Here is a 27,035-nt window from a genome sequence, read left to right as displayed (position 1 = left end):
TTTGTCCCAAGATGCGACCCACACCAGTCAACTAGCACCCAGGTACCTATTTTACTGATGGGTGAGCAGGGACGGCAGGTGTCTTATGGAAACACGTCCTAATATTTTCAAGTGTGTGAGCTGAGTGTGCTAAGTAAATTTATTCAGGTATACACAAATAAAGTTATTTAGATTATCATATATAGCAGCATATGTGTAGAGAACCTAGGATAACCCAAAAAAGTCAGACAGTGACTTATTTTGAGATACGTAATCACTGTCCTTCCTTACCGTAGCTTCATTCATTTGATATTCTCTGAGAGTTCCATTCTTAAATACTGTGACTGGCCTTAACATGATAAAGTAACCCAATCCACCATATGATTTATATACCTGGGTGTTAGTAGACTAGTGTGGGTCGCATCCTGGGGACAAAATTTACCTAATCTGCCCGAAATGCTCTGCATAGCAAGCGGCTTTCTGTACAGTAGTATGTCATTAATGTCACCTAGGCCTGTATACCTTGTACATGTACTTGTAAAAATAAAGACTAATTATTATTATTATTATTATTATTATTATTATTATTAGGTGTCCAATACCTGGCTAACTACTGTAGATACTACAAAATTTTATTAATTTCTCTGAATTTGTTTGATGGCATGCATGCCTTCCTAAATGTCATTGAACACGGACCTCGATGGAAGCAAGTCGCATTGTCTGATTTAATTGGGTTATCCTTGGTTAAATATACATATGGTGCATTTATGTGCCCGTAATATCTGTGTACCCCCATGAACCTTGTAAGTTTTTGATATGGTATGTTCCCATAGCTTAAATACTCATTTACCTACTTGTTTGTTTACTTACTTTTACCTAGCTGCTCATTTGTGGCCCGGTGGCCTGGTGGCTAAAGCTCCCGCTTCACACACGGAGGGCCCGGGTTCGATTCCCGGCGGGTGGAAACATTTCGACACGTTTCCTTACACCTGTTGTCCTGTTCACCTAGCAGCAAATAGGTACCTGGGTGTTAGTCGACTGGTGTGGGTCGCATCCTGGGGGACAAGATTAAGGACCCCAATGGAAATAAGTTAAACAGTCCTCGATGACGCACTGACTTTCTTGGGTTATCCTGGGTGGCTAACCCTCCGGGGTTAAAAATCCGAACGAAATCTTATCTTATCTTATCCTATTCTTGACATGCTGTAAAAACTGGCAAGTTACCCATAAAACTTTTTTTTCATTTTCTTTAGTTGGTGTGTAGAAGAAAACGAGATTGTTTTATGGTAAACCTTATTGTTTTTCTTTTCTAAATGTTTATTTTTCAAAAGATGTTAAAATACTTATGAACAGATGTAAAATTCAATAAAAATCTTTCATTAAATAAGGTAATTTTCTTGATATTCTATTTTTACAATAAACACCAGTCGATCACATCAGATTTAGACTATAAATATTTAGACTAAATCACCAAGAGCCCCAATGGAAATAAGTCACTTTGATTTTTGGGGGAGTTATCCTAGGTATGTCTTTTTTTTGGGTTATCCTAGGTAATTTACACATATGTTATTATGTAGGATAATTTGTGTAACTGTGTTTATGTGTACTTGTACCTAAATAAACATGCTTACTTGTTCTCTTTCTCGAATCATCTTTTCAACCGGAAACATTAGGACGTGTTTCCATAAGGCACCCAGGTACCTATCAGTAAAATAGGTATCTAGGTTAGTTAGTTACCAGTTTGTTAGGTAGTCACCATGTTGTCCTAGGCACATGTCTATTAGACACTAGGCCGTTAGTCGACTGGTGTGGGTCACATCCTGGGACAAAATTGACTAAATTGGCCAGAAATTGTGGAGAAATTTTCTCCAGGACGGGGTATCAGCCCCCTTCAGCCCTTTTCAGCTCTGAGGGGCCCAGCCCTCTCAGAAGGGGCAAGCATCTTGTTTACTTCCTCATCAAGTAATTACAAGCAGATGTTAAACCAGCGTGTACCAGTTACCAGGTCACGCCGCGTCTTTGCAAGAGACCAGTGCTGCAAATAGTGTAGTTTAATGAGAGACAATCAATCTCTTACCTTAGCAGGACAATTAACTATAAGACTTGCTTGTTTGTGTGCAAAACCCCACAAAAATGCTCTGCATAACAAGGGGCTTTCTATATAGTAGTATGTCACTGATGTCAGCTAGGCCTGTCTACCTTGTACATGTACTTGCAGAAATATTAGTAGTAGTAGTAGCTCCAGCCTAGGTTTGGGCCACATTTCTGGCGGTCACTGGGAGGCAGGACTCGATACGGCGTGACTCTCAGTGGTCCTATAAACGCCCAACAATAAGAAAAAAATAGCTTAATACGGCGTCAGATGAAGTGATGGCCCTACAATCTCCCAACAACACGACCACAACACAGTTTGCTTATTTCTCTAGGTCTGTATCACGCATTGTCATTACGTTTTGTATAAATATAAGTTGCATGAAACTATATAAAGTGAGGAGAGTTATGTCTTGCACAGCTAACATCAGTGTACCTGTTATTGTAAGCTGATTCTCTCTTTAATGTTAGTGTAAATAACTGGGTTTATCTTAGTCCTAGTATATATCCTTTTATTGTAACTGATTTTCACACACAGATACTTAGGTATTTTTAACTTTTGAGGTTTAAATAATAAGATTTTATAAGGACCCTAATGAAAATAAGTCAGACTTTTTTTGGTTATCCTAGGTAATTTGCACTATGCCTGTATACACTGTATATGTAGAAATAAAGATTATTATTATTATTATTATTATTAATTATTATTATTATACGTATATGTACCTGTGCCTACAGTTCTTAGATGCTGTACTTTCAATTACTATGAGTATGCTCAGTTGTCGGTTAATAATAATAATAATAATAATAATATCTTTATTTACTACAAGTACATGTACAAGGTATACAGACCTAGCTGACATCAATGACATACTACTACACCTAATTTGTCCCATGATGCAACCCACACCAGTCAACTAACGCCCAAGTACCCATTTTAAACTGATCGGTGAACAGGGACAGGGACAGCAGGTGTCTCAAGGAAACACGTCCCAAGTGTTTTTCCAGCCGTACTGGGGGAAATTCGAACTCTGGACCTCAGTGTGTGAGCTGAGCGCACTAGCGATCAAGTGTGCAAATTGTAGGCAATTTTACCCATGCCATACAAATGAATATACCTGCACTAATACTACATTCTATTATGTTTGCAATAGGGCACACAACTAACATCATTAGCTTGTCTGGTACATGGGAAGCCTCTTGCATTGATAAATGGGCATCAAGTACAGCTTGCTCCAGGGCATCGTTTAATGACCAAATACATCTTATCAACCCCACCTCTGGTAAATGCAAGGCCACAACCTCTGATACCTCTACCTCTCGTGGAATATCCTCACTTGAGACTCATCGGGCTTCAACCTGTCAGACTGTACCAGAGATAAGTTATTTAGCATAGACTAGTAGATATTTAATTCTCTCAGATCTTGCCAAGAGTAGTTCTCATTGATGGAGTCTGTGAGGTGGCAAGAGCAAGCCCATGTCTACTTGCCTACCTCTTCAGTTCCTTGTTTCCTTGTCCAGGCTGCTCACACTTTCCTGCCTAGATCACACCTTCTCTTCCTTGCTCTCTCCAAACTACAGCATCTCCTACAACTGCAAATTCGTGGCCTTTATGGACTATATGCAGTGCATTATCCAGATTCAACCTCCTTATAGAGGGATTGATTTCCTGCCTTCTGGTGATTTCTATATGTACAGTGCTACTTTCCTTCCTCATCTGTTACAATGTTTTTCGTGTTGTCTCCTCAGAGCACAATTTATATTTTAGAATGTTTATTTCCTCTCATCAGAATGTCCAGACTTTCTGGTGCTGTTCTCAGATGTAGATCCAGTAGTAGCAGGTGTTTGCAAGACATGGCTTTATCCTTGTCATCCATTTGCTGTTTGAATATACAGTTCATAGGGCAGTCGAGGAGATTATATCGAGCAAGGGTCTTGCCATTCATGTATAGTCAGACTTTCCTTGCAGGCACCTCTCTCTCTTAGGTAATACCCAGGAGAACTGCTAGAAGTATCTGCAGTGTGAATATCCATTAGAGGCACCTGTGTGCAATTCTCTTAATGTATGACCCTTGACTTGATGTATAGAAAGACTATTTTACTGTTTTCTTCCTTTAGTTGAATCAAGGCATCATAGATAAATTGCACTCTCATTTCAGGTGGTAAAGATGGCGGGTTGGACAGGTAAACGTGCCAATGTGTCCTACTCTAAGCCTGAGGAGCCAGCATTCCTGAAGAGGTTCAAGGAGCAAGTGGGCTACAAGGAAGACAGGGGGCTGTCTGATAAGGTAAAAACCACCATCACCATCTAGTATTAAATACCATAATATCTAACAAAATAATGCTTAAATTTCATGTTAAAAGTGTAATTCTGTAATTTGTATTCAGTTTCCTTAAATTTGTGCAATATATTTTACTGTTGGAAGTGCACAGGACTTCTTTTATATGTTATTCCTTGAAATGCATTATTTTTTTCTTAATTTACTAAATGAGTGACAACAGTGACAAGTATTCACCCTTCATCCAAGCTGTGTGAACCCTGACATGAAGCCGAGATACCAGTCCTCTAACAAACAGAAAATTCACCAACTTTAGTAGTTAATGATGAGTACCTCAAAATTTTGATTGGTTTTCAGTTGGGAATATTCTTGATACATTGCTACACTATTTTCTTATTTTCCATTTATATTGGTAAAATAATCACAGTTGAGCATCTACAGTCTATCATAGTCCTACATTCTAATATGTTAACAATGCATTCAAATAAATATTTTGCATCATTAATTACTGGTGAAGGGTTCTTGACCCAAGGAATTGGAGCTACCCTCCAATTCCTTGGATCAAATCTAATTAGCTACCTCTCACTCCTCAGGTGCTCTATAACCCTCTGGGCTTAGCATCGTAAAAATAACAATAGCAGTATGTACCATATTAAACTTGAGAGTTGGCCTATTAAATGATTGGGTACATGTAATAATATTAAACCTGTTTTAATCTGACAAGTTTTAAAATGCAGTAATGTGCTGCAATTTGTAGTAGACTAGGTTTTTAATGAATTACAGTTACTGTATTTTATTATTCAAGCATATTCTAATTAGTCATTATAGCAGAGTACTCCAACTCAAGTGCTAGCATTACAATTTGCTGTATTTTAGTTTGTAATGTAGTATGGAAATGTCCCTTTCCAAAAAGTGGGCAGTAATTTGTACTGCATAACTGTCATCATTACTAAATTATTTTAAAATACTGTTGCATGATTCGGACTGTAACATTTTAATTTTTTCAGTTTGCTGTAATGCCACCAGCGACGGATGATGATCTGGATGACAAAGAGGATGAACTTCCACAGGTGTGTTATTGGAAGACCCTGACATCTTATTTGTTATTGTTGATTTTGCTTGTTGAAAGACAGGACATCCTTTCAAATACGGTGGATTAGAATCAGAATGGCATTTTTTATTCATAAATAGTTATGCAAACATAATTGTCTTTCCTCTGGCTTGCAACACCAATGCAATGGAATCTTCATCTAGTTTACAACTGTATTATTATTATATGACAAAAACATTGATCATAATCATCAAAGCAGATATTGCACAACATTGTAAACATTAATCATAATCATACAAAGCAGATATTGTACAACAACGAATTAGTCCAGCCAGTTTTCACTGGCTGCTAATAATGACCATCTAATTTACTGTGCTTATAAATTTGGGCTCATCAAAATCATGTGTGAGATCCTCCAGTCAAAACTCATAGTAGTGACCATAAACAAATGACTCATTATATAAATAATCAGTATATGAGGCATTTGGCTTTTAAGGTTAATGCTCAAATACAAGTCAGTATATAATGTTCCAGATAGAATGTATGAGGATGAACTGGTTACTCTATAGTATTGATTTCAAGCTGATTTTTTTAAGTGACCACAGGTAAACTAGAGTTAATTAATTATGTCCTTAAGAATGCCTGCACTTTAAAGGAGGGATGAGGATTTTGCAGTTCAGAGGGCCATCTGAACAGTGGCAACACAGTAACTGAATGAGTGATGGTGAATGCATTTCCTCTTTCTGGGTAACCCTACATCAGTGTTTGAAGTATGTTTAAGAATATGAGTGAAATAATGGAGAATTCAAATGTTTTTACATACAAGAAGACAGGGAAGCAAGTGATGAAATTAAGAAATCGTATGGGACAAATTGTTAATACTGTACAGCCTTTCCTGACTTAATGATGGAGTTCTGTTCCTAAGACCACATCGTTAAACAAATTCGTCGCTAATTGAGCAGCATAATAATGGTAGCGAGTTTGTGTCAACCATCTTTGATATTGTTTTAATGTCACCTTTACACCATTTATAACATTTCTGGTATACAGTGGACCCCCGCTTAACGATCACCTCCAAATGCGACCAATTATGTAAGTGTATTTATGTAAGTGCGTTTGTACGTGTATGTTTGGGGGTCTGAAATGGACTAATCTACTTCACAATATTCCTTATGGGAAAAAATTCGGTCAGTACTGGCACCTGAACATACTACAGGAATGAAAAAAGTTCGTTAACCGGGGGTCCACTGTATTTTTAAATGTTTATACAGTAGTGTACTGAATATTGAGACAAACAGAATATAGGAAATCTGCTCTAATATACATTATTTAGGTATGAATACTAGTCAGAGAACCCGTCATAAGTCCGAGGCGTTGGTAAACGATTATGTCGCTAAGTGAGGAGAGGCTGTACTATATTAACGGACAATGCTAAACCCTCTGTAAGGGTTATACACGGCTGCATAACAGAGGGGAATTCAAGAGTGAAATGGAAGACAAAGGGGGTGGTGAGGGAAGGACGTCAGCTGAAAGGATGATGGTTACCGTTGATGGAGTCAGCCGATGTCAGCTAGGAAATACACCTACCATCCGACTTACGACCGAGTTCGGTTCCTAGAAACTGGTCGTAAGTCGAAATGGTCGTAAGTCGAACTTTACTACTGAATATCAACAAAACATTTTTGTAATGACTTTATTTTATTGTTTTACTTTACTTTTTATGCTGTTAGTACTGTATTTTATACTGTAAGGTTTAGGATAAACACTGTGTACAACACAAATAGTTGTTTATTTCCCAGAAATTTAGCATAAAAAACACGGTCGTAAGTCGAGTGGTCGTAAGTCGAGCAGGTCATAAGTCGGATGGTAGGTGTAACAGTGTCTGGAGCAAAAGTGGGATTGGCAAAGAGAAACATGAAATGCATCATTAATAATCATTTATGCAGTTCATAGATGTTGACGAACATCAGGATATGTTGCTGATTATCATGTCATAGAAACAATTTTATTATGTATTTAGACAAACATTTGATGCCACCTTGTGAAATACTGTACTTTCAAATATAATTATGCAGTACTTTTTTTGGTAAGTCATTGGTCATAATGAATCTGTTAATTTATATTTTCCAGGTGATGGTATATCTAACAGTCCATTTGCTTTCAAACTACAGTAGTATACTACTGTATACCAGATATTATACAGTATTCCATGTCATGTCATGCAGTTCTTAGATGTCTTACTCGTATCGTATTTGTTCAGGTAGTGAGTCTACATGCAGATGACTTGACACAAGAGGAATATGAGAAGCTTCATGCAGAAGGCAAGCTAAGTGAGCTTTTAAAAGGCACTCATGAGGAAGTTCAAGGTCCCAAACAAAGGGATGAAGGTTAGTACAAAGTAGCTTCTGCTTGTGAATGTTTTTTATATGAAATTATATTATTGTATAATAATAATACTATTTCTTCTTCTTATTCTTTTTAGTAATCTGCTTGTGAATGTTTTTTATATGAAATTATATTATTGTATAATAATAATACTATTTCTTCTTCTTATTCTTTTTAGTAATCTGCTTGTGAATGTTTTTTATATGAAATTATATTATTGTATAATAATAATACTATTTCTTCTTCTTATTCTTTTTAGTAATCTTTACAGGAAAAGGGGTTACTAGCCCATTGTTCCCGGCATTTTAGTTGACTTTTACAACACGCATGGCTTACGGAGGAAAGATTCTTATTCCACTTCCCCATGGATATAAAAGGAAAAGTAATAAGACCAAGAACTATTAAGATAAAATCAAAGAAAACTCAGATGAGTGTGTATAAATAAACGTGTACATGTATGTGTAGTGTGACCTAAGTGTAAGTAGAAGTAGCAAGACATGCCTGTAATCTTGCATATTTATGAGACAGACAAAAGACACCAGCAATCCTACCATCATGTAAAACAATTACAGGCTTTCATTTTACACTCACTTGGCAGGACGGTAGTACCTCCCTGGGTGGTTGGCAGTTTGGAGGGATATGTTGTGTATCTTTATATGTATATGCTTCTGAACTGTTGTATTTTGAGCACCTCTGCAAAAGCAGTGATAATGTGTAAGTGTGGTGAAAGTGTTGAATGATGATGAAAGTATTTTCTTTTTGGGGATTTTCTTTCTTTTTTGGGTCACCCTGCCTCGGTGGGAGACGACCGACTTGTTGAAAAAAAAAAAAAAATAATAATACTACCTACACTAATACGGGTAATTTTAAACTTTTAACAGAACATAAACATTACATTATGTTAACAGTTTGTGTACTGAATCAAAAAAGCTGCTAGTTACGCACTGTATTTAGGCCATGTATGCTTCAAACACAGTATTGAGCCTTTTAATTTTTTATGTTTCAACGGTGAATGCAAAAGGATGACCAGGGGATGACAAGATGGAAGGACAACCAAGTGCACACTCACCCACCCAGTCATCCAGCATCCACACCATCATCCACACAGGGCCACCGACACAACCACACATTTCACCTACACCACTTCTCTACAGCTGCAAGTAAACACAGCTCCATGCCCACACCTTATCCATACTTTCACAGCCTATGCTACCTAATACACTGTCCTGGCACCTAGTCACGTGATCATCCACCACTCTCATTACTGCCCACACCACCAGTTGCACACTCACTCACCTGTCAACTATCATCCACACCACCACCCACACCAGGCCACCAACACTGCCTTCACACAGTTACCATTACATCTTATTGCTTCCAGCCTACACCCCCCTCCCCCAATCCCTTCCACCAAACAATAAGGCACCTCCATCTGCCAGCAGAGATGTGAATACGGGATCTTTGGCTGACACGCCTCACTTTATCGACCTACAATTACATTCCTACTACCGTCCTGTCAAGTGAGTGTAAAACAAAAGCCTGTAATTGTTTTACATGATGGTAAGATTGCTGGTGTCCTTTTTTCTGTCTCATAAACATGCAAGATTTCAGGTATGTCTTGCTACGTCTACTTACACTTAGGTCACACTACACATACATGTACAAGCACATATATACACACCCCTCTGGGTTTTCTTCTATTTTCTTTCTAGTTCTTATTCTTGTTTATTTCCTCTTATCTCCATGGGGAAGTGGAACAGAATTCTTCCTCCGTAAGCCATGCGTGTTGTAAGAGGCAACTAAAATGCCGGGAGCAAGGGGCTAGTAACCTCTTCTCCTGTATATATTACTAAATGTAAAAGGAGAAACTTTCGTTTTTCCTTTTGGGCCACCCCGCCTCGGTGGGATACGGCCGGCAGTGTCATCGGCAAAGAGCAGCTGTGACAACTCCCACTTTGTGTGTGATTCTTTATCTTTTAACTCCACGCCTCTTGCCAAGACCCTCGCATTTACTTCTCTTACAACCCCATCTATAAATATATTAAACAACCACGGTGACATCACACATCCTTGTCTAAGGCCTACTTTTACTGGGAAAAAATTTCCCTCTTTCCTACATACTCTAACTTGAGCCTCACTATCCTCGTAAAAACTCTTCACTGCTTTCAGTAACCTACCTCCTACACCATACACTTGCAACATCTGCCACATTGCCCCCCTATCCACCCTGTCATACGCCTTTTCCAAATCCATAAATGCCACAAAGACCTCTTTAGCCTTATCTAAATACTGTTCACTTATATGTTTCACTGTAAACACCTGGTCCACACACCCCCTACCTTTCCTAAAGCCTCCTTGTTCATCTGCTATCCTATTCTCCGTCTTACTCTTAATTCTTTCAATTATAACTCTACCATACACTTTACCAGGTACACTCAACAGACTTATCCCCCTATAATTTTTGCACTCTCTTTTATCCCCTTTGCCTTTATACAAAGGAACTATGCATGCTCTCTGCCAATCCCTAGGTACCTTACCCTCTTCCATACATTTATTAAATAATTGCACCAACCACTCCAAAACTATATCCCCACCTGCTTTTAACATTTCTATCTTTATCCCATCAATCCCGGCTGCCTTACCCCCTTTCATTTTACCTACTGCCTCACGAACTTCCCCCACACTCACAACTGGCTCTTCCTCACTCCTACAAGATGTTATTCCTCCTTGCCCTATACACGAAATCACAGCTTCCCTATCTTCATCAACATTTAACAATTCCTCAAAATATTCCTTCCATCTTCCCAATACCTCTACCTCTCCATTTAATAACTCTCCTCTCCTATTTTTAACTGACAAATCCATTTGTTCTCTAGGCTTTCTTAACTTGTTAATCTCACTCCAAAACTTTTTCTTATTTTCAACAAAATTTGTTGATAACATCTCACCCACTCTCTCATTTGCTCTCTTTTTACATTGCTTCACCACTCTCTTAACTTCTCTCTTTTTCTCCATATACTCTTCCCTCCTTGCATCACTTCTACTTTGTAAAAACTTCTCATATGCTAACTTTTTCTCCCTTACTACTCTCTTTACATCATCATTCCACCAATCGCTCCTCTTCCCTCCTGCACCCACTTTCCTGTAACTACAAACTTCTGCTGAACACTCTAACACTACATTTTTAAACCTACCCCATACCTCTTCGACCCCATTGCCTATGCTCTCATTAGCCCATCTATCCTCCAATAGCTGTTTATATCTTACCCTAACTGCCTCCTCTTTTAGTTTATAAACCTTCACCTCTCTCTTCCCTGATGCTTCTATTCTCCTTGTATCCCATCTACCTTTTACTCTCAGTGTAGCTACAACTAGAAAGTGATCTGATATATCTGTGGCCCCTCTATAAACATGTACATCCTGAAGTCTACTCAACAGTCTTTTATCTACCAATACATAATCCAACAAACTACTGTCATTTCGCCCTACATCATATCGTGTATACTTATTTATCCTCTTTTTCTTAAAATATGTATTACCTATAACTAAACCCCTTTCTATACAAAGTTCAATCAAAGGGCTCCCATTATCATTTACACCTGGCACCCCAAACTTACCTACCACACCCTCTCTAAAAGTTTCTCCTACTTTAGCATTCAAGTCCCCTACCACAATTACTCTCTCACTTGGTTCAAAGGCTCCTATACATTCACTTAACATCTCCCAAAATCTCTCTCTCTCCTCTGCATTCCTCTCTTCTCCAGGTGCATACACGCTTATTATGACCCACTTCTCGCATCCAACCTTTACTTTAATCCACATAATTCTTGAATTTACACATTCATATTCTCTTTTCTCCTTCCATAACTGATCATTTAACATTACTGCTACCCCTTCCTTTGCTCTAACTCTCTCAGATACTCCAGATTTAATCCCATTTATTTCCCCCCACTGAAACTCTCCTACCCCCTTCAGCTTTGTTTCGCTTAGGGCCAGGACATCCAACTTCTTTTCATTCATAACATCAGCAATCATCTGTTTCTTGTCATCCGCACTACATCCACGCACATTTAAGCAACCCAGTTTTATAAAGTTTTTCTTCTTCTCTTTTTTAGTAATTGTATACAGGAGAAGGGGTTACTAGCCCATTGCTCCCGGCATTTTAGTCGCCTCATACGACACGCATGGCTTACGGAGGAAAGATTCTTTTCCACTTCCCCATGGACAATAGAAGAAATAAAAAAGAACAAGAGCTATTTAGAAAAAGGAGAAAAACCTAGATGTATGTATATATATATATGCATGTGCGTGTCTGTGAAGTGTGACCAAAGTGTAAGTAGGAGTAGCAAGATATCCCTGTTATCTTAGCGTGTTGAAAGAAGAAGAAACCAGCAATCCTACCATCATGCAAAACAGTTACAGGTTTTTGTTTCACAGTCATTTGGCAGGACGGTAGTACTTCCCTGGGTGGTTGCTGTCTACCAACCTACTACCTATATATATTATGTATATATATATTATATATATATATTATGTATATATATATTATATATATATTATGTATATATATATTATATATATATATATATATATATATATACATATATATATACTTCTTTCTTTCTTTCAACACACTGGCCGTATCCCACCGAGGCAGGGTGGCCCAAAAGAAAAAAAACCAAAGTTTCTCCTTTCAAATTTAGTAATATATACAGGAAAAGGGTTACTAGCCCCTTGCTCCCGGCATTTTAGTCGCCTCTTACAACACGCATGGCTTACGGAGGAAGACTTCTGTTCCACTTCCCCATGGAGAATATATATATATATATATATATATATATATATATATATATATATATATATATATATATTTTTTTTTTTTTTTTTTTTTTTTTTTTTTTTTTTTTCAACAAGTCGGCCGTCTCCCACCGAGGCAGGGTGACCCAAAAAAGAAAGAAAATCCCCCAAAAGAAAATACTTTCATCATCATTCAACACTTTCACCACACTCACACATTATCACTGTTTTTGCAGAGGTGCTCAGAATACAACAGTCTAGAAGCATACACATATAAAGATACACAACATATCCCTCCAAACTGCCAATATCCCAAACCCCTCCTTTAAAGTGCAGGCATTGTACTTCCCATTTCCAGGACTCAAGTCCGACTATATGAAAATAACCGGTTTCCCTGAATCCCTTCACTAAATATTACCCTGCTCACACTCCAACAGATCGTCAGGTCCCAAGTACCATTCATCTCCATTCACTCCTATCTAACACGCTCACGCACGCTTGCTGGAAGTCCAAGCCCCTCGCCCACAAAACCTCCTTTACCCCCTCTCTCCAACCCTTTCGAGGACGACCCCTACCCCGCCTTCCTTCCCCTATAGATTTATATGCTTTCCATGTCATTCTACTTTGATCCATTCTCTCTAAATGACCAAACCACCTCAACAACCCCTCTTCTGCCCTCTGACTAATACTTTTATTAACTCCACACCTTCTCCTAATTTCCACACTCCGAATTTTCTGCATAATATTTACACCACACATTGCCCTTAAACAGGACATCTCCACTGCCTCCAACCGCCTCCTCGCTGCTGCATTTACCACCCAAGCTTCACACCCATATAAAAGTGTTGGTACTACTATACTTTCATACATTCCCTTCTTTGCCTCCATTTTTTTTTTTTTTTTGTTTTTTCAACAAACCAGCCGTATCCCACCAAGGCAGGGTGGCCCAAAAAGAAAAACAAAAGTTTCTCTTTTTAAATTTAGTAATTTATACGGGAGAAGGGGTTACTAGCCCCTTGCTTCCGGCATTTTAGTCGCCTCTTACAACACGCATGGCTTATGGAGGAAGAATTCTGTTCCATTTCCCCATGGAGATAAGAGGAAATAAACAACAACAAGAACTAGAAAGAAAATAGAAGAAAACCCAGAGGGATGTGTATATATATGCTTGTACATGTATGTGCAGTGTGACCTAAGTGTAAGTAGAAGTAGCAAGACGTACCTGAAATCTTGCATGTTCATGAGACAGAAAAAAAGGACACCAGCAATCCTACCATCATGTAAAACAATTACAGGCTTTCGTTTTACACTCACTTGGTAGGACGGTAGTACCTCCCTGGACGGTTGCTGTCTACCAACCTACTACCTATATATTCCCTTCTTTGCCTCCATAGATAACGTTTTTTGACTCCACATATACCTCAATGCACCACTCACCTTTTTTTCCTCATCAATTCTATGATTAACCTCATCCTTCATAAATCCATCCGCCGACACGTCAACTCCCAAGTATCTGAAAACATTCACTTCTTCCATACTCCTCCTCCCCAATTTGACATCCAATTTTTCTTTATCTAAATCATTTGACACCCTCATCACCTTACTCTTTTCTATGTTTATATATATATATATATATATATATATATATATATATATATAGTCCCTTTATATAAAGGGAAAGGGGACAAAAGAGATTGTAAAAATTATAGAGGAATAAGTTTACTGAGTATACCAAGAAAAGTATATGGTAGAGTTATAATTGAAAGAATTAGAGGTAAGACAGAATGTAGAATTGCGGATGAGCAAGGAGGCTTCAGAGTGGGTAGGGGATGTGTAGATCAAGTGTTTACATTGAAGCATATATGTGAACAGTATTTAGATAAAGGTAGGGAAGTTTTTATTGCATTTATGGATTTAGAGTATACCAAGTGCCTGCACTCTGAAGGAGGGGTGTTAATGTTGCAGTTTAAAAACTGTAGTGTAAAGCACCCTTCTGGCAAGACAGTGATGGAGTGAATGATGGTGAAAGTTTTTCTTTTTCGGGCCACCCTGCCTTGGTGGGAATCGGCCGGTGTGATAATAAATAAAATATGATAGAGTGGATAGAGGAGCAATGTGGCAGATGTTGCAAGTTTATGGAATAGGTGGTAAGTTACTAAATGCTGTAAAGAGCTTTTATGAGGATAGTGAGGCTCAGGTTAGGGTGTGTAGAAGAGAGGGAGAATACTTCCCGGTAAAAGTAGGTCTTAGACAGGGATGTGTAATGTCACCATGGTTGTTTAATATATTTATAGATGGGGTTGTAAAGGAAGTAAATGCTAGGGTGTTTGGGAGAGGGGTGGGATTAAATTATGGGGAATCAAATTCAAAATGGGAATTGACACAGTTACTTTTTGCTGATGATACTGTGCTTATGGGAGATTCTAAAGAAAAATTGCAAAGGTTAGTGGATGAGTTTGAGAATGTGTGTAAAGGTAGAAAGTTGAAAGTGAACATAGAAAAGAGTAAGGTGATGAGGGTATCAAATGATTTAGATAAAGAAAAAATGGATATCAAATTGGGGAGGAGGAGTATGGAAGAAGTGAATGTTTTCAGATACTTGGGAGTTGACGTGTCGGCGGATGGATTTATGAAGGATGAGGTTAATCATAGAATTGATGAGGGAAAAAAGGTGAGTGGTGCGTTGAGGTATATGTGGAGTCAAAAAACGTTATCTATGGAGGCAAAGAAGGGAATGTATGAAAGTATAGTAGTACCAACACTCTTATATGGATGTGAAGCTTGGGTGGTAAATGCAGCAGCGAGGAGACGGTTGGAGGCAGTGGAGATGTCCTGTCTAAGGGCAATGTGTGGTGTAAATATTATGCAGAAAATTCGGAGTGTGGAAATTAGGAGAAGGTGTGGAGTTAATAAAAGCATTAGTCAGAGGGCAGAAGAGGGGTTGTTGAGGTGGTTTGGTCATTTAGAGAGAATGGATCAAAGTAGAATGACATGGAAAGCATATAAATCTATAGGGGAAGGAAAGAGGGGTAGGGGTCGTCCTCGAAAGGGTTGGAAAGAGGGGGTAAAGGAGGTTTTGTGGGCGAGGGGCTTGGACTTCCAGCAAGCGTGCATGAGCGTGTTAGATAGGAGTGAATGGAGACGAATGGTACTTGGGACCTGACGATCTGTTGGAGTGTGAGCAGGGTAATATTTAGTGAAGGGATTCAGGGAAACCGGTTATTTTCATATAGTCGGACTTGAGTCCTGGAAATGGGAAGTACAATGCCTGCACTTTAAAGGAGGGGTTTGGGATATTGGCAGTTTGGAGGGATATGTTGTGTATCTTTATACGTATATGCTTCTAAACTGTTGTATTCTGAGCACCTCTGCAAAAGCAGTGATAATGTGTGAGTGTGGTGAAAGTGTTGAATGATGATGAAAGTATTTTCTTTTTGGGGATTTTCTTTCTTTTTTGGGTCACCCTGACTCGGTGGGAGATGACCGACTTGTTGAAAAAAAAAAATATATATATATATATATATATTTATTTTTTTTTTTTTTTTTTATTATCACACCGGCCGATTCCCACCAAGGCAGGGTGGCCCGAAAAAGAAAAACTTTCACCATCATTCACTCCATCACTGTCTTGCCAGAAGGGTGCTTTACACTACAGTTTTTAAACTGCAACATTAACACCCCTCCTTCAGAGTGCAGGCACTGTACTTCCCATCTCCAGGACTCAAGTCCGGCCTGCCGGTTTCCCTGAATCCCTTCATAAATGTTACTTTGCTCACACTCCAACAGCACGTCAAGTATTAAAAACCATTTGTCTCCATTCACTCCTATCAAACACGCTCACGCATGCCTGCTGGAAGTCCAAGCCCCTCGCACACAAAACCTCCTTTACCCCCTCCCTCCAACCCTTCCTAGGCCGACCCCTACCCCGCCTTCCTTCCACTACAGACTGATACACTCTTGAAGTCATTCTGTTTCGCTCCATTCTCTCTACATGTCCGAACCACCTCAACAACCCTTCCTCAGCCCTCTGGACAACAGTTTTGGTAATCCCGCACCTCCTCCTAACTTCCAAACTACGAATTCTCTGCATTATATTCACACCACACATTGCCCTCAGACATGACATCTCCACTGCCTCCAGCCTTCTCCTCGCTGCAACATTCATCACCCACGCTTCACACCCATATAAGAGCGTTGGTAAAACTATACTCTCATACATTCCCCTCTTTGCCTCCATACATACATACATACATATATATACAGTGGACCCCCGCATAACGATCACCTGCGAATGCGACCAATTATGTAAGTGTATTTATGTAAGTGCGTTTGTACGTGTATGTTTGGGGGTCTGAAATGGACTAATCTACTTCACAATATTCCTTATGGGAACAAATTCAGTCAGTACTGGCACCTGAACATACTTCTGGAGTGAAAAAATATCATTAACCGGGGGTCCACTGTATATATATAATATATATATATATATTTTTTTTTTTCAACAAGTCGGCCGCGAGGAGAAGGCTGGAGGCAGTGGAGATGTCATGTCTGAGGGCAATGTGTGATGTGAATATAATGCAGAGAATTCGTAGTTTGGAAGTTAGGAGGAGGTGCGGGATTACCAAAACTGTTGTCCAGAGGGCTGAGGAAGGGTTGTTGAGGTGGTTCGGACATGTAGAGAGAATGGAGCGAAACAGAATGACTTCAAGAGTGTATCAGTCTGTAGTGGAAGGAAGGCAGGGTAGGGGTCGGCCTAGGAAAGGTTGGAGAGAGGGGGTAAAGGAGGTTTTGTGTGCGAGGGGCTTGAACTTCCAGCAGGCATGTGTGAGCGTGTTTGATAGGAGTGAATGGAGACAAATGGTTTTTAATACTTGACGTGCTGTTGGAGTGTGAGCAAAGTAACATTTATGAAGGGGTTCAGGGAAACCGGCAGGCCGGACTTGAGTCCTGGAGATGGGAAGTACAGTGCCTGCACTCTGAAGGAGGGGTGTTAATGTTGCAGTTTAAAAACTGTAGTGTAAAGCACCCTTCTGGCAAGACAGTGATGGAGTGAATGATGGTGAAAGTTTTTCTTTTTCGGGCCACCCTGCCTTGGTGGGAATCGGCCAGTGTGATAATAAAAAAAATAAATATTCTCCCTCTCTTCTACACACCCTAACCTGAGCCTCACTATCCTCATAAAAGCTCTTTACAGCATTTAGTAACTTAGCACCTATTCCATATACTTGCAACATCTGCCACATTGCTCCTCTATCCACTCTATCATATGCCTTTTCTAAATCCATAAATGCAATAAAAACTTCCCTACCTTTATCTAAATACTGTTCACATATATGCTTCAATGTAAACACTTGATCTACACATCCCCTACCCACTCTGAAGCCTCCTTGCTCATCTGCCATCCTACATTTTGTCATACCTCTAATTCTTTCAATTATATATATATATATTTATTTTATTTTTATTATATATATATATATTTATATATATATATATATATATATATATATATATATATATATATATATATATATATATATATATATATATATATATATATATATATATACATATTTTTATTATATATATATATATATATATATATATATATATATATATATATATATATATATATATATATATATATACATATGTATATATATATATATATATATACATACATACATACATATCCATATCCATATCCATGGGGAAGTGCAACAGAATTCTTCCTCCGTAAGCCATGCGTGTCGTAAGAGGTGACTAAAATGCCGGGAGCAAGGGGCTAGTAACCCCTTCTCTTGTATATATTACTAAATTTAAAAGGAGAAACTTTTGTTTTTCCTTTTGGGCCACCCCACCTCAGTGGGATACAGCTGGTACGTTGAAAGAAAGAAGAAGAATATATATGCATACATATATGCATACCCCTCTGGGTTTCCTTCTACTAGGTCTTGTTCTTGTTTATTTCCTGTTATCTCCATGGAAAAGTGGAACAGAACTCTTCCTCTGTAAGCCATGCGTGTTGTAAGAGGCGACTAAAATGCCAGGAGCAAGGGGCTAGTAACCCCTCTCCTGTATACGTTACTAAATTTAGAAAGAGAAACTTTTGTTTTTCTTTTTGGGCCACCCTGCCTCAGTGGGAAATGGCCAGTTTGTTGGAAAAAAAAAATACATTCTTTTATTTTTTTTTTCTGGGGTGGGGGGAATCAGAGGAACATAACCGTATTTTTCGTATATGTTCTTTGGTTCACTTTACAATTTTTCAGGAACATAACTACCATGTTAACCAACGGCTAACTGTAAATGATTATGGTTAGGAAAATTTGTAGGTAGATGTACATTGTCTTAATGTGCATTTTTGTTAGTTATCCTTATTCATTTATTTAAGTCTTATAATATTCATGTTCTTAATTTGCTAATTTTGCTCATTCCAGAACCTCCTGCCGATGGTAGAATATTGTTTCGAAAGCCTACAAAACGTAGTGGAGAAGACAAAAAGGGAAGATTAGATCCAAAGAAGTTAAAGCGAGAGGAAAAGGATGAAAAACCCGAGAAGAAATATAAAGATAAAAGGAAAGAGCTGCAGAAACAGAAACTTTTATCATTTAATGAAGATGAGGAAGATGAGGAGGATTAAATATAACTGTTTGTCAATTTCTTTTAATAAAGCACACTTTATCTCACTGTGTTTGTGATTACCATACTTAACCTGTATATTCCCTTGTGGTGTTACCAACTATCATTTTGTACTAAGGCATGGCAACTCATTTCATGGAGAGAATTGATGTATAACTAATCTGATACTGTATCCACAAAGCCTGTGGGGTGCCAGGAACTCTGTATAAAGTGGGTCAAATAACAGTGAGTGCTTCTTGCCTATAAATTTTTTACTCACTGAGTTAAGTCATTATAGTTGTGGATTTGCAACTGGAAGGCCAGTGGTTGAGTCCTCAGTAATCATTACATAATTTTTTACCTTCATAAATTGACTGTTTTCCTGGATACCTCAAGGAAGGTACTTTGCTGATGAAGGGCTCTTTCCTTTTTTTTTTTTATTTCCAATGAATTTGCACTACCCTCCTATTTTTTGGATCAACCTCAATGCCTTTCTTGATGTTTATCATAAGCAATGTAAAAAGAGAGAAAATGAAAGAGTGGATGAGATGTTATCAACAAATTTTGTTGAAAATAAGAAAAAGTTTTGGAGTGAGATTAATAAATTGAGAAAGCCTAGTGAATGAATGGATTTGTTAGTTAAAACTAGGAGAGGAGAGTTATTAAGTGGAGAGTTAGAGGTATTGGGAAGATGGAGGGAATATTTTGAGGAATTGTTAAATGCTGATGAACAGAGGAAAGTTGTAATTTCATGTATAGGGCAAGGAGGAATACCTGATAGGAGTGAGGAAGAACCAGTTGTGAGTGTGGGGGAAGTGCATGGGGCAGTGGGTAGAATGAAAGGGGGTAAAGCAGCTGGGATTGATGGGATAAAGATAAAAATGTTAAAAGCAGGTGGGGATATAGTTTTGGAGTGGTTGGTGCAATTATTTAATAAATGTATGGAAGAGGGTAAGGTACCTAGGGACTGGCAGAGAGCAGGCATAGTTCCTTTGTATAAAGGCAAAAAGGGCAAAACAGTGTAAAACTTATAGGAGAATAAGTCTGTTGAGTAAAGCGTATGGTAGAGTTATTATTGAAAGAATTAAGAGTAAGATGGAGAGCAGGATAGCAGATTAACAAGGAGGCTTTAGGATGGGTAGGGGTGTGTAGACCAAGTGTTTGCAGTGAAACAGATAGGTGAACAGTATTTAGATGAGGGTAAAGAGGTTTTTGTGGCATTTATGGATTTGGAAAAGACATATGATAGGGTGGATAGGGGGAGGGACACTGTGGCAGATGTTGCAAATGTATGGAATAGGAGGTAGGGTACTGAGAGCAGTGAAGAGTCTTAACAAGGATAGTGAGGCTCAGGTTGGGGTATGTAGGCGAGAGGGAGATTATTTCCCAGTAAAAGTAGGCGTTAGACAGGGATGTGTAATGTCACCATGGTTGTTCAATATATTTATAGATGGTTGTCAGAGAAGTGAATGTTCGGGTGTTGGTAAGAGATGTGGGGTTAAAAGATAAAGAATCTAACACAAAATGGGAGTTGTCGCAGTTGCTCTTTGCTGATGATACTGTGCTTTCAGGAGATTCTGAAGAGAAGTTGCTGAGGTTAGTTGATGAGTTTGGTAGGGTATATAAAAGAAATTAAAAGTGAATATAGGAAACAGTAAGGTGATGAGGATAAAAAAATTAGGTAACAAAAGATTGGATATCAGATTGGAGGGAGAGAGTATGGAGGAGGTGAATGTATTCAGATATTTAGGAGTGGACGTGTCAGCAGATGGGTCCATGAAAGATGAGGTTGAATCACAGAATTGACGATGGGAAAAAGGTGAGTGGTGCACTTAGGAGTCTGTGGAGACAAAGAACGTTATTCATGAAAGCAAAGAGGGAAATGTATGAGAGTATAGTTATACCGATGCTCTTGTATGGGTGTGAGGCACGAGTGGTGAATGCTGCAACATGGAGAAGGCTGGAAGCAGTGGAGATGTTATATCTGAGGGCAATGTGTTGTGTGAATATAATGCAGAGAATCCGTGGTTTGGAGATTTGGAGGAGGTGCGGGATTACCAAAGCTATTATCCAGAGGACTGAAGAGGGGTTATTGAGATGGTTTGGACATGCAGAGAGGATAGAACGATATAGAATGACTTCGAGAGTGTACAAAGTTGTAGTGGAGGGAAGGAGAGGTAGGGGTAGGCCTAGGAAAATTTGGAGGGAGGGGGTAAAGGAGGTTTTGTGTGCTAGGGGCTTGGACTTCCAGCAAGCATGCATGAGCATGTTAGATAGGAGCAAATGGAGACAGGGTTTTTAGGACATAACATGCTGTTGGAGTGTAAGCAAGGTAACATTTATAAAGGGATTCAGGGAAATCGGCAGGCCAGACTCAAGTCCTGGAGATGGGAAGTACAGTGCTCGCACTCTGAAGGAGGGGTGTTAATATTTCAGTTTTATAACTGTAGTGTAAGAGCGCCTCTGGCAAGACAACGATGAACTGAATGATGAAAGTTTTTCTTTTTCGGGCCACCCTGCCTTGGTGGGAAACGGCCGATGTGTTAATAAAAAAAATAAGTTTATTATAAGATAAACTTCCATGTAAGCTTATACTAGTCATTAAATTCAAAGTTTATTCTCTATAAGGATTACAATGCTGAGTTTACAGAATTTGGTTATTGTGTGGTTTACATGTAGTAGAATAATAATTACAGAGTGTACCACTAGAACACCTAGTATGGCTATGCATTTCGGGTAGACTTAGATTAAATCTTAAGTTTAAAATATTACAAAATTATGAGGTAAGTTGGTATTATGGCTAAGTGACTAAATACTAGTTTGTGAGTTTAGCAATGTGAATGCTTTTGTTTTGGCACTTTACATAGTTTCAGTATTGGAGTATCACTTATGACTAGTTAAGATTCATTATTTTAAGATTGAGATTGATATTTCTGTTTATGGTCAAATGGGTGAGTGTGAACCACCAGGTGGTATTCGTGTAATTAGTTGACAGGGTGTATCAGGGAGATAAGATGTTTTCTGATGGTAGTTTTGAAGGTGATGAATGTGTCTGCAGTTCTAGAGTTTTCAGGTAGGGTGTTCCAGATTTTAGGGCCTTTGACATACATTGAATTTTTGTAAAGGTTTAGTCGGACACGGGGAATGTCATAGAGATGTTTGTCTGGTGTTATGCCTGTGGGTTCTGTCACAACTATCAAGAAAGCATTTTAGGTCAAGGTTAATATTGGAATTTAAGGTCCTGTAGATGTAGATTGCACAGTAGTAAGTGTGGATGTACTGAACAGGGAGTAAGTTTAGATCTATGAAGAGTGAGGGGGGGGATGTTGCCAGGGATGGGATTTAGTGATTATTCTTACTGCGGCTTTTTGTTGGGTTATTATTGGCTTTAGGTGTGTTGCTGCAGTTGAACCCCAAGCACAGATAGCATAGGTGAGGTATGGATATATAAGTGAATGGTATAGTGTGAGAAGGGCAGTTTGCGGCACGTAGTATCGTATCTTGGAGAGGATCCCAACCGTTTTGGATACTTTTTTGGTTATGTGTTGGATATGGGTGCTGAAATTCAGGTTGTTGTCGAGGTATAGGCCTAGGAATTTGCCCTCATTATGTCTGGCAATTAGAGTGCTGTCGATCTTAATGTTAATTTGCGCATCTCCTGCTCTGCTACCAAACATAATGTAGTAGGTTTTGTCAGTGTTAAGCGTAAGTTTATTGGCTGTCATCCAAGTCGATATTTTGATCAGCTCCTCGTTAACAATGGTGTTGAGGGTGGCAAGATTAGGGTGAGAGATGACATAAGTCGTGTCGTCAGCAAAGAGAATGGGGTTCAGGTGTTGAGATACGTTTGGAAGATCATTGATGTATATGAGGAAGAGAAGGGGACCAAGGACACTTCCCTGCGGAACTCCAGTATCAAGTGGCCGTGTTGTTGATGCTGTGTCTTTAATGGTGACATACTGATACCTATTAGTAAGGTAAGATTTGAAATATGCAAGCGCATGGCCTCTTATACCATAATGGTCAAGTTTGTGGAGTAGGATGCCGTGGTCTACTGTGTCAAAAGCTTTTCTTAGGTCAATAAAAATTCTTAGTGGATATTCCTTATTCTCCAATGCTGTGTAAAGCAGATCTAGCATTTTTATGATTGCATCATTAGTGCTTTTATTTTTCCTGAATCCAAATTGGCAGGGGTTGAGTATGTTTTGTGCCGTTATAAATTAATATAGTCTCCTGTGCACGAGTTTCTCAAAGATTCTGGATAGCAATGGTAAGTTTGATATTGGCCTATTGTGAAGGCTTACTCAGCCCTGTAACAACTTGTCAGTATTACCAAGGCTGGCTCCTCCTCAGGAAAATTAATGAATAGAAAAAGAAATAATAACAGACAATGATAAACACTTTATTATTTAGAAACGGAAAATGTAAAACAATAAAACATGAATGGGTATCCTAATTGAAAGAAAAATGAAAAATGAAATAAAAAAAAATTACATTTGAACTCAACGCTAATATAGGTATATCGTGGTAATGGGGTGTCAGGTGTTGGTGACACTGTGTTGTTGAAATCGTAGCCGTTGCTGATGTGGGGGGGGGTAGCAGGTGTTGGTGACCACCACCGGCTCGTTCTTCACAGAGTGTAGCCGTGAATAATTACTTCAGATGACAGGAAAACAGGTTCGTTACCACTGCTGTGATGAGGGGTTAGGTCCTGCGTTGGCTTACATAACAGGCAAGTAGATTAAACTATCACTTTCGGGGAGGGGGAAAAAGGGGGGGGGAATAGCGGGAGCTGGACTTACCCTACCTTAACAAGTAGCCGGCAATGAAACTATTGTTACTATACACTCCCTCGCTACTCCTATCTATTGAACTTTTCCCTCACACCTATAGTTGTTTAAATCTGTAGGGTCACCACCTTTATGTATTGGTGTAACCCTTGCCATCTTGAGTAGTTTCAGGAAGATGCTAGTTTCTAGTGACTTGTTAAAAAGTAATGAGATAGCATGCGAGAGTACATGGGCCGCTTGCTTGTACAATAATGGTGGGACATGAGACAGATTCCCTGAGTTATTTTTGAGTGACTTTATAATCTCGGTGACTTCCGTGGGCTCAGTTGGTGCAAGATAGAAGGAATTTGGGAAATTCCCATCTAGATAGTCCCCGGCATGGGCATTGGTACGTGGGATTTTATTGGCGAGATTAGATCCTATGGTTGAGAAGAAGTCGTTTATCTTGTTAGCTGTGTCAGTGGGATGCAGTGGTGTTTCATTAGGTTTAGTTAGGACAATATTCTTGTTTTTTTCAGTTTGTGGGTCCCTAGAATCTGAGAGAGTGTTTTCCAGGTCTTTTTTATATCTCCTCTTGTGTCAGTGAATCTAATGGAGTAGTATAGTTGTTTGGCTTTCTTTATTACTTTGGTGAGGACTGATGAATAGTGTTTAAGAATATCTTTGTGTACTAGGCCCTGTCTATATTGCTTTTCATATTGGTGTTTCTTATCAATGGATTTCAGAATGGTGCTGGTTAGCCATGGGCAACCAAGCCGTTTGTTTGTGATCTGTTTCGTTTTTATAGGACAATGTTTGTTGTATAGTCTAAGTAATTTGTTAAGAAAAATGTCTGTCCAGTCAACAGCCTCTAGGTCAGCTGTAATTTGGCCTTTCTTCATTCACACTACATAACCCCTGCAGGCATGGTGACTGTAGGGCACTCAGCTCACTCACTGAGGTCCGTGGTTTGATCCCCAGCACGGGTAGATTATTATTATTATTATAATCAAGGGGGAAGCGCTAAACCCGGAGGATTATACAGCGCCTGGGGGGGGGGGATGTGGAAGGCATTGAGGCTTAATTCGGGGAACTGGAGCACAGATCCAATTCCCTAAATCAAGAGCCCCTCACCAACATCAAGGAACCTTCCTTGAGGGGCCAGCACGGGTAGAAACATTAGGATGTTTCACCTAGCACTAAAATAAGTACGTACCTGGTTGCTGGTCGCATCCTGGGGTCAAAATTAACGTAATTTGCCTTAAATGCTCTGCATAACAAGCGACTTTCTATATAGTAGTATGTCACTGACGTCAGCCAGGCCTGTATACATTGTACATGTAGAAATAAAGATTATTATTATTATTATTAGTGTACATTACACTTCTAAATTTTTTATGCTATTATCGATGCTCTTGTTTGTACTGTGCTGTATGTTCACACATACTCTTACCTAGTGCTCTTATGACCCTTGTGGGTTTAGCTCTTAAGTTACGATCACAGACCTGGCCGCGAGGGCGTTGATCCCAAACTCTGTCCAGGTATACTCCTCTCTCCAGGTAATACTTTACCCTACATGTGAAAAACTGTTATTGTTACTGTTATAAACTAAATCACCGGCAGGTTTACAAGGCACCACAGAAATTATTACCTGCAAGTAATTTGGTTGAGGTAAGTGGAACTTAAGTCACAGTGGGCCACAGAAATGTGACTCCTCGATTGACAACTTCTACACCTTTCACAAAAAGCTCGACCTGATATTAAATTAATAATTACAATATTAAAACCAACTACTCTGGTTCACTGAATCTGAGTGGACTGTGTGAGATTAGGTTTGCTGGCTACACAGAATATAATTATTATACTTAAGAACTTTGCATTACCACTTACCATTTGATTGTTGGCAGACAATAATGCTGAGGGAACACCACAACACCTGCGTAACTATCTAGATCCTACACTGGCCAGTTAGGTCTAAATACAAGGATTGGTGTACTCCCTGGGCGAGGTGTCATGACGCCGCATCTCCATTTTCCATTCTCACTACCCTATTATGGTGGTTTCGCGATTTCCTGTCCCAGTTCTTCAGCAGGAACGTGTCAACAGTTTCTAAATTACGAATTGAGAACAATACGTCTCATTAGGCCTCGGATAACGCTCAATTCCTGGTACAAATTTCCGACCAGTCCTTACACAATTAAATTCAACATGGCGTCTCCCCGGCGTTACTCCGCAGCTCAACTACTTTTCCTTTACTCGAAATTTCTCGAAGTGTCAAAGCAGCAGCATATTTTATTACACAGTTATTGTATTATTTATTTATATGTGCAGTGCTTTCACCCTCTGAAGCTGTCTCACCTTACGGCGGTACAGTTGGAGCACTCTAGTGCCTCCCTAAGAACCCAGCAATATATTTTTGGTCCTAAATAATGAGAAGATTTGCCCTCTCATCACCCCTCCAGAAGGTTTCTTGATGCCAGTGGGGGGATCAGATCTAATGATTTCGATCCAGAGGTCGGGGAATGGGGGTAAATTACCCTATTTGGGGTAAAAATGGAAATCTCGGGGGTAAAGTAGGCTGTGGAAAATATATAGTATATTTTCCGAAAATAGTGTATTGGTATGTAAATTAATAAAATATATTGTATTTAATAAAAATTATGTTATAAAAAATGGGAAGCCTGCGCCTGCGCAGACGAGACTCGCCATTGTTGTTTGAACTGGACACTAACGTTAGTGAATAATGGGAAGAATTTTTCGTGCTCTAGAGGTTAAAATAGGGCTGACACCTCTCAAATAGGAGGCGAAATTGTTGGATGTGCATTCCTGCATAACTTGAGACATCAGGCGACTGGACAAGACAACTCCAGGAACCTCAGATAAGTTTGTTTATATTTATAACTGGCCAGTGTTATTTTCATGTATAGACAGTGAGGTTTTCTGAGTATGATACACATTAATCTCCAGTCAAATTGGTGAGTGATATTAAGATATTCTCCTTATGTTATGTAAATTGTATATATATAATCCTTTATTAATTTAATATACAGTCCACAAATTTATATA

General features: G+C 38.9%; 1 protein-coding gene across 2 annotated transcripts; it reads left to right on the top strand.

Moving 5' to 3' along the window:
* Positions 1 to 2,246: 2,246 nt before the first annotated feature.
* Positions 2,247 to 19,268, top strand: LOC128687945 (uncharacterized protein KIAA1143 homolog). Of its 2 annotated transcripts, XM_053775569.2 has the most exons (6): positions 2,247 to 2,405; positions 3,225 to 3,353; positions 4,230 to 4,358; positions 5,357 to 5,419; positions 7,661 to 7,787; positions 19,020 to 19,268. In XM_053775569.2, exons 2-6 carry the CDS (start codon positions 3,321 to 3,323, stop codon positions 19,220 to 19,222), a joined length of 555 nt encoding a protein of 184 aa, XP_053631544.1. In that variant the 5' UTR covers positions 2,247 to 2,405; positions 3,225 to 3,320; the 3' UTR covers positions 19,223 to 19,268. The 2 variants fall into 2 exon arrangements, with proteins under 2 accessions (XP_053631544.1, XP_053631545.1); XM_053775570.2 differs by lacking the exon at positions 3,225 to 3,353 and having other exon boundaries at positions 2,249 to 2,405.
* Positions 19,269 to 27,035: the final 7,767 nt, after the last annotated feature.

The sequence above is a fragment of the Cherax quadricarinatus genome, chromosome 10 (genome assembly GCF_038502225.1).
Source record: "Cherax quadricarinatus isolate ZL_2023a chromosome 10, ASM3850222v1, whole genome shotgun sequence".
In the NCBI taxonomy this organism is placed as follows: Eukaryota; Metazoa; Arthropoda; class Malacostraca; order Decapoda; family Parastacidae; genus Cherax; species Cherax quadricarinatus.
Note: the sequence above shows the minus strand (reverse complement) of the source record. Positions and strands in the feature narration are given on the sequence as shown.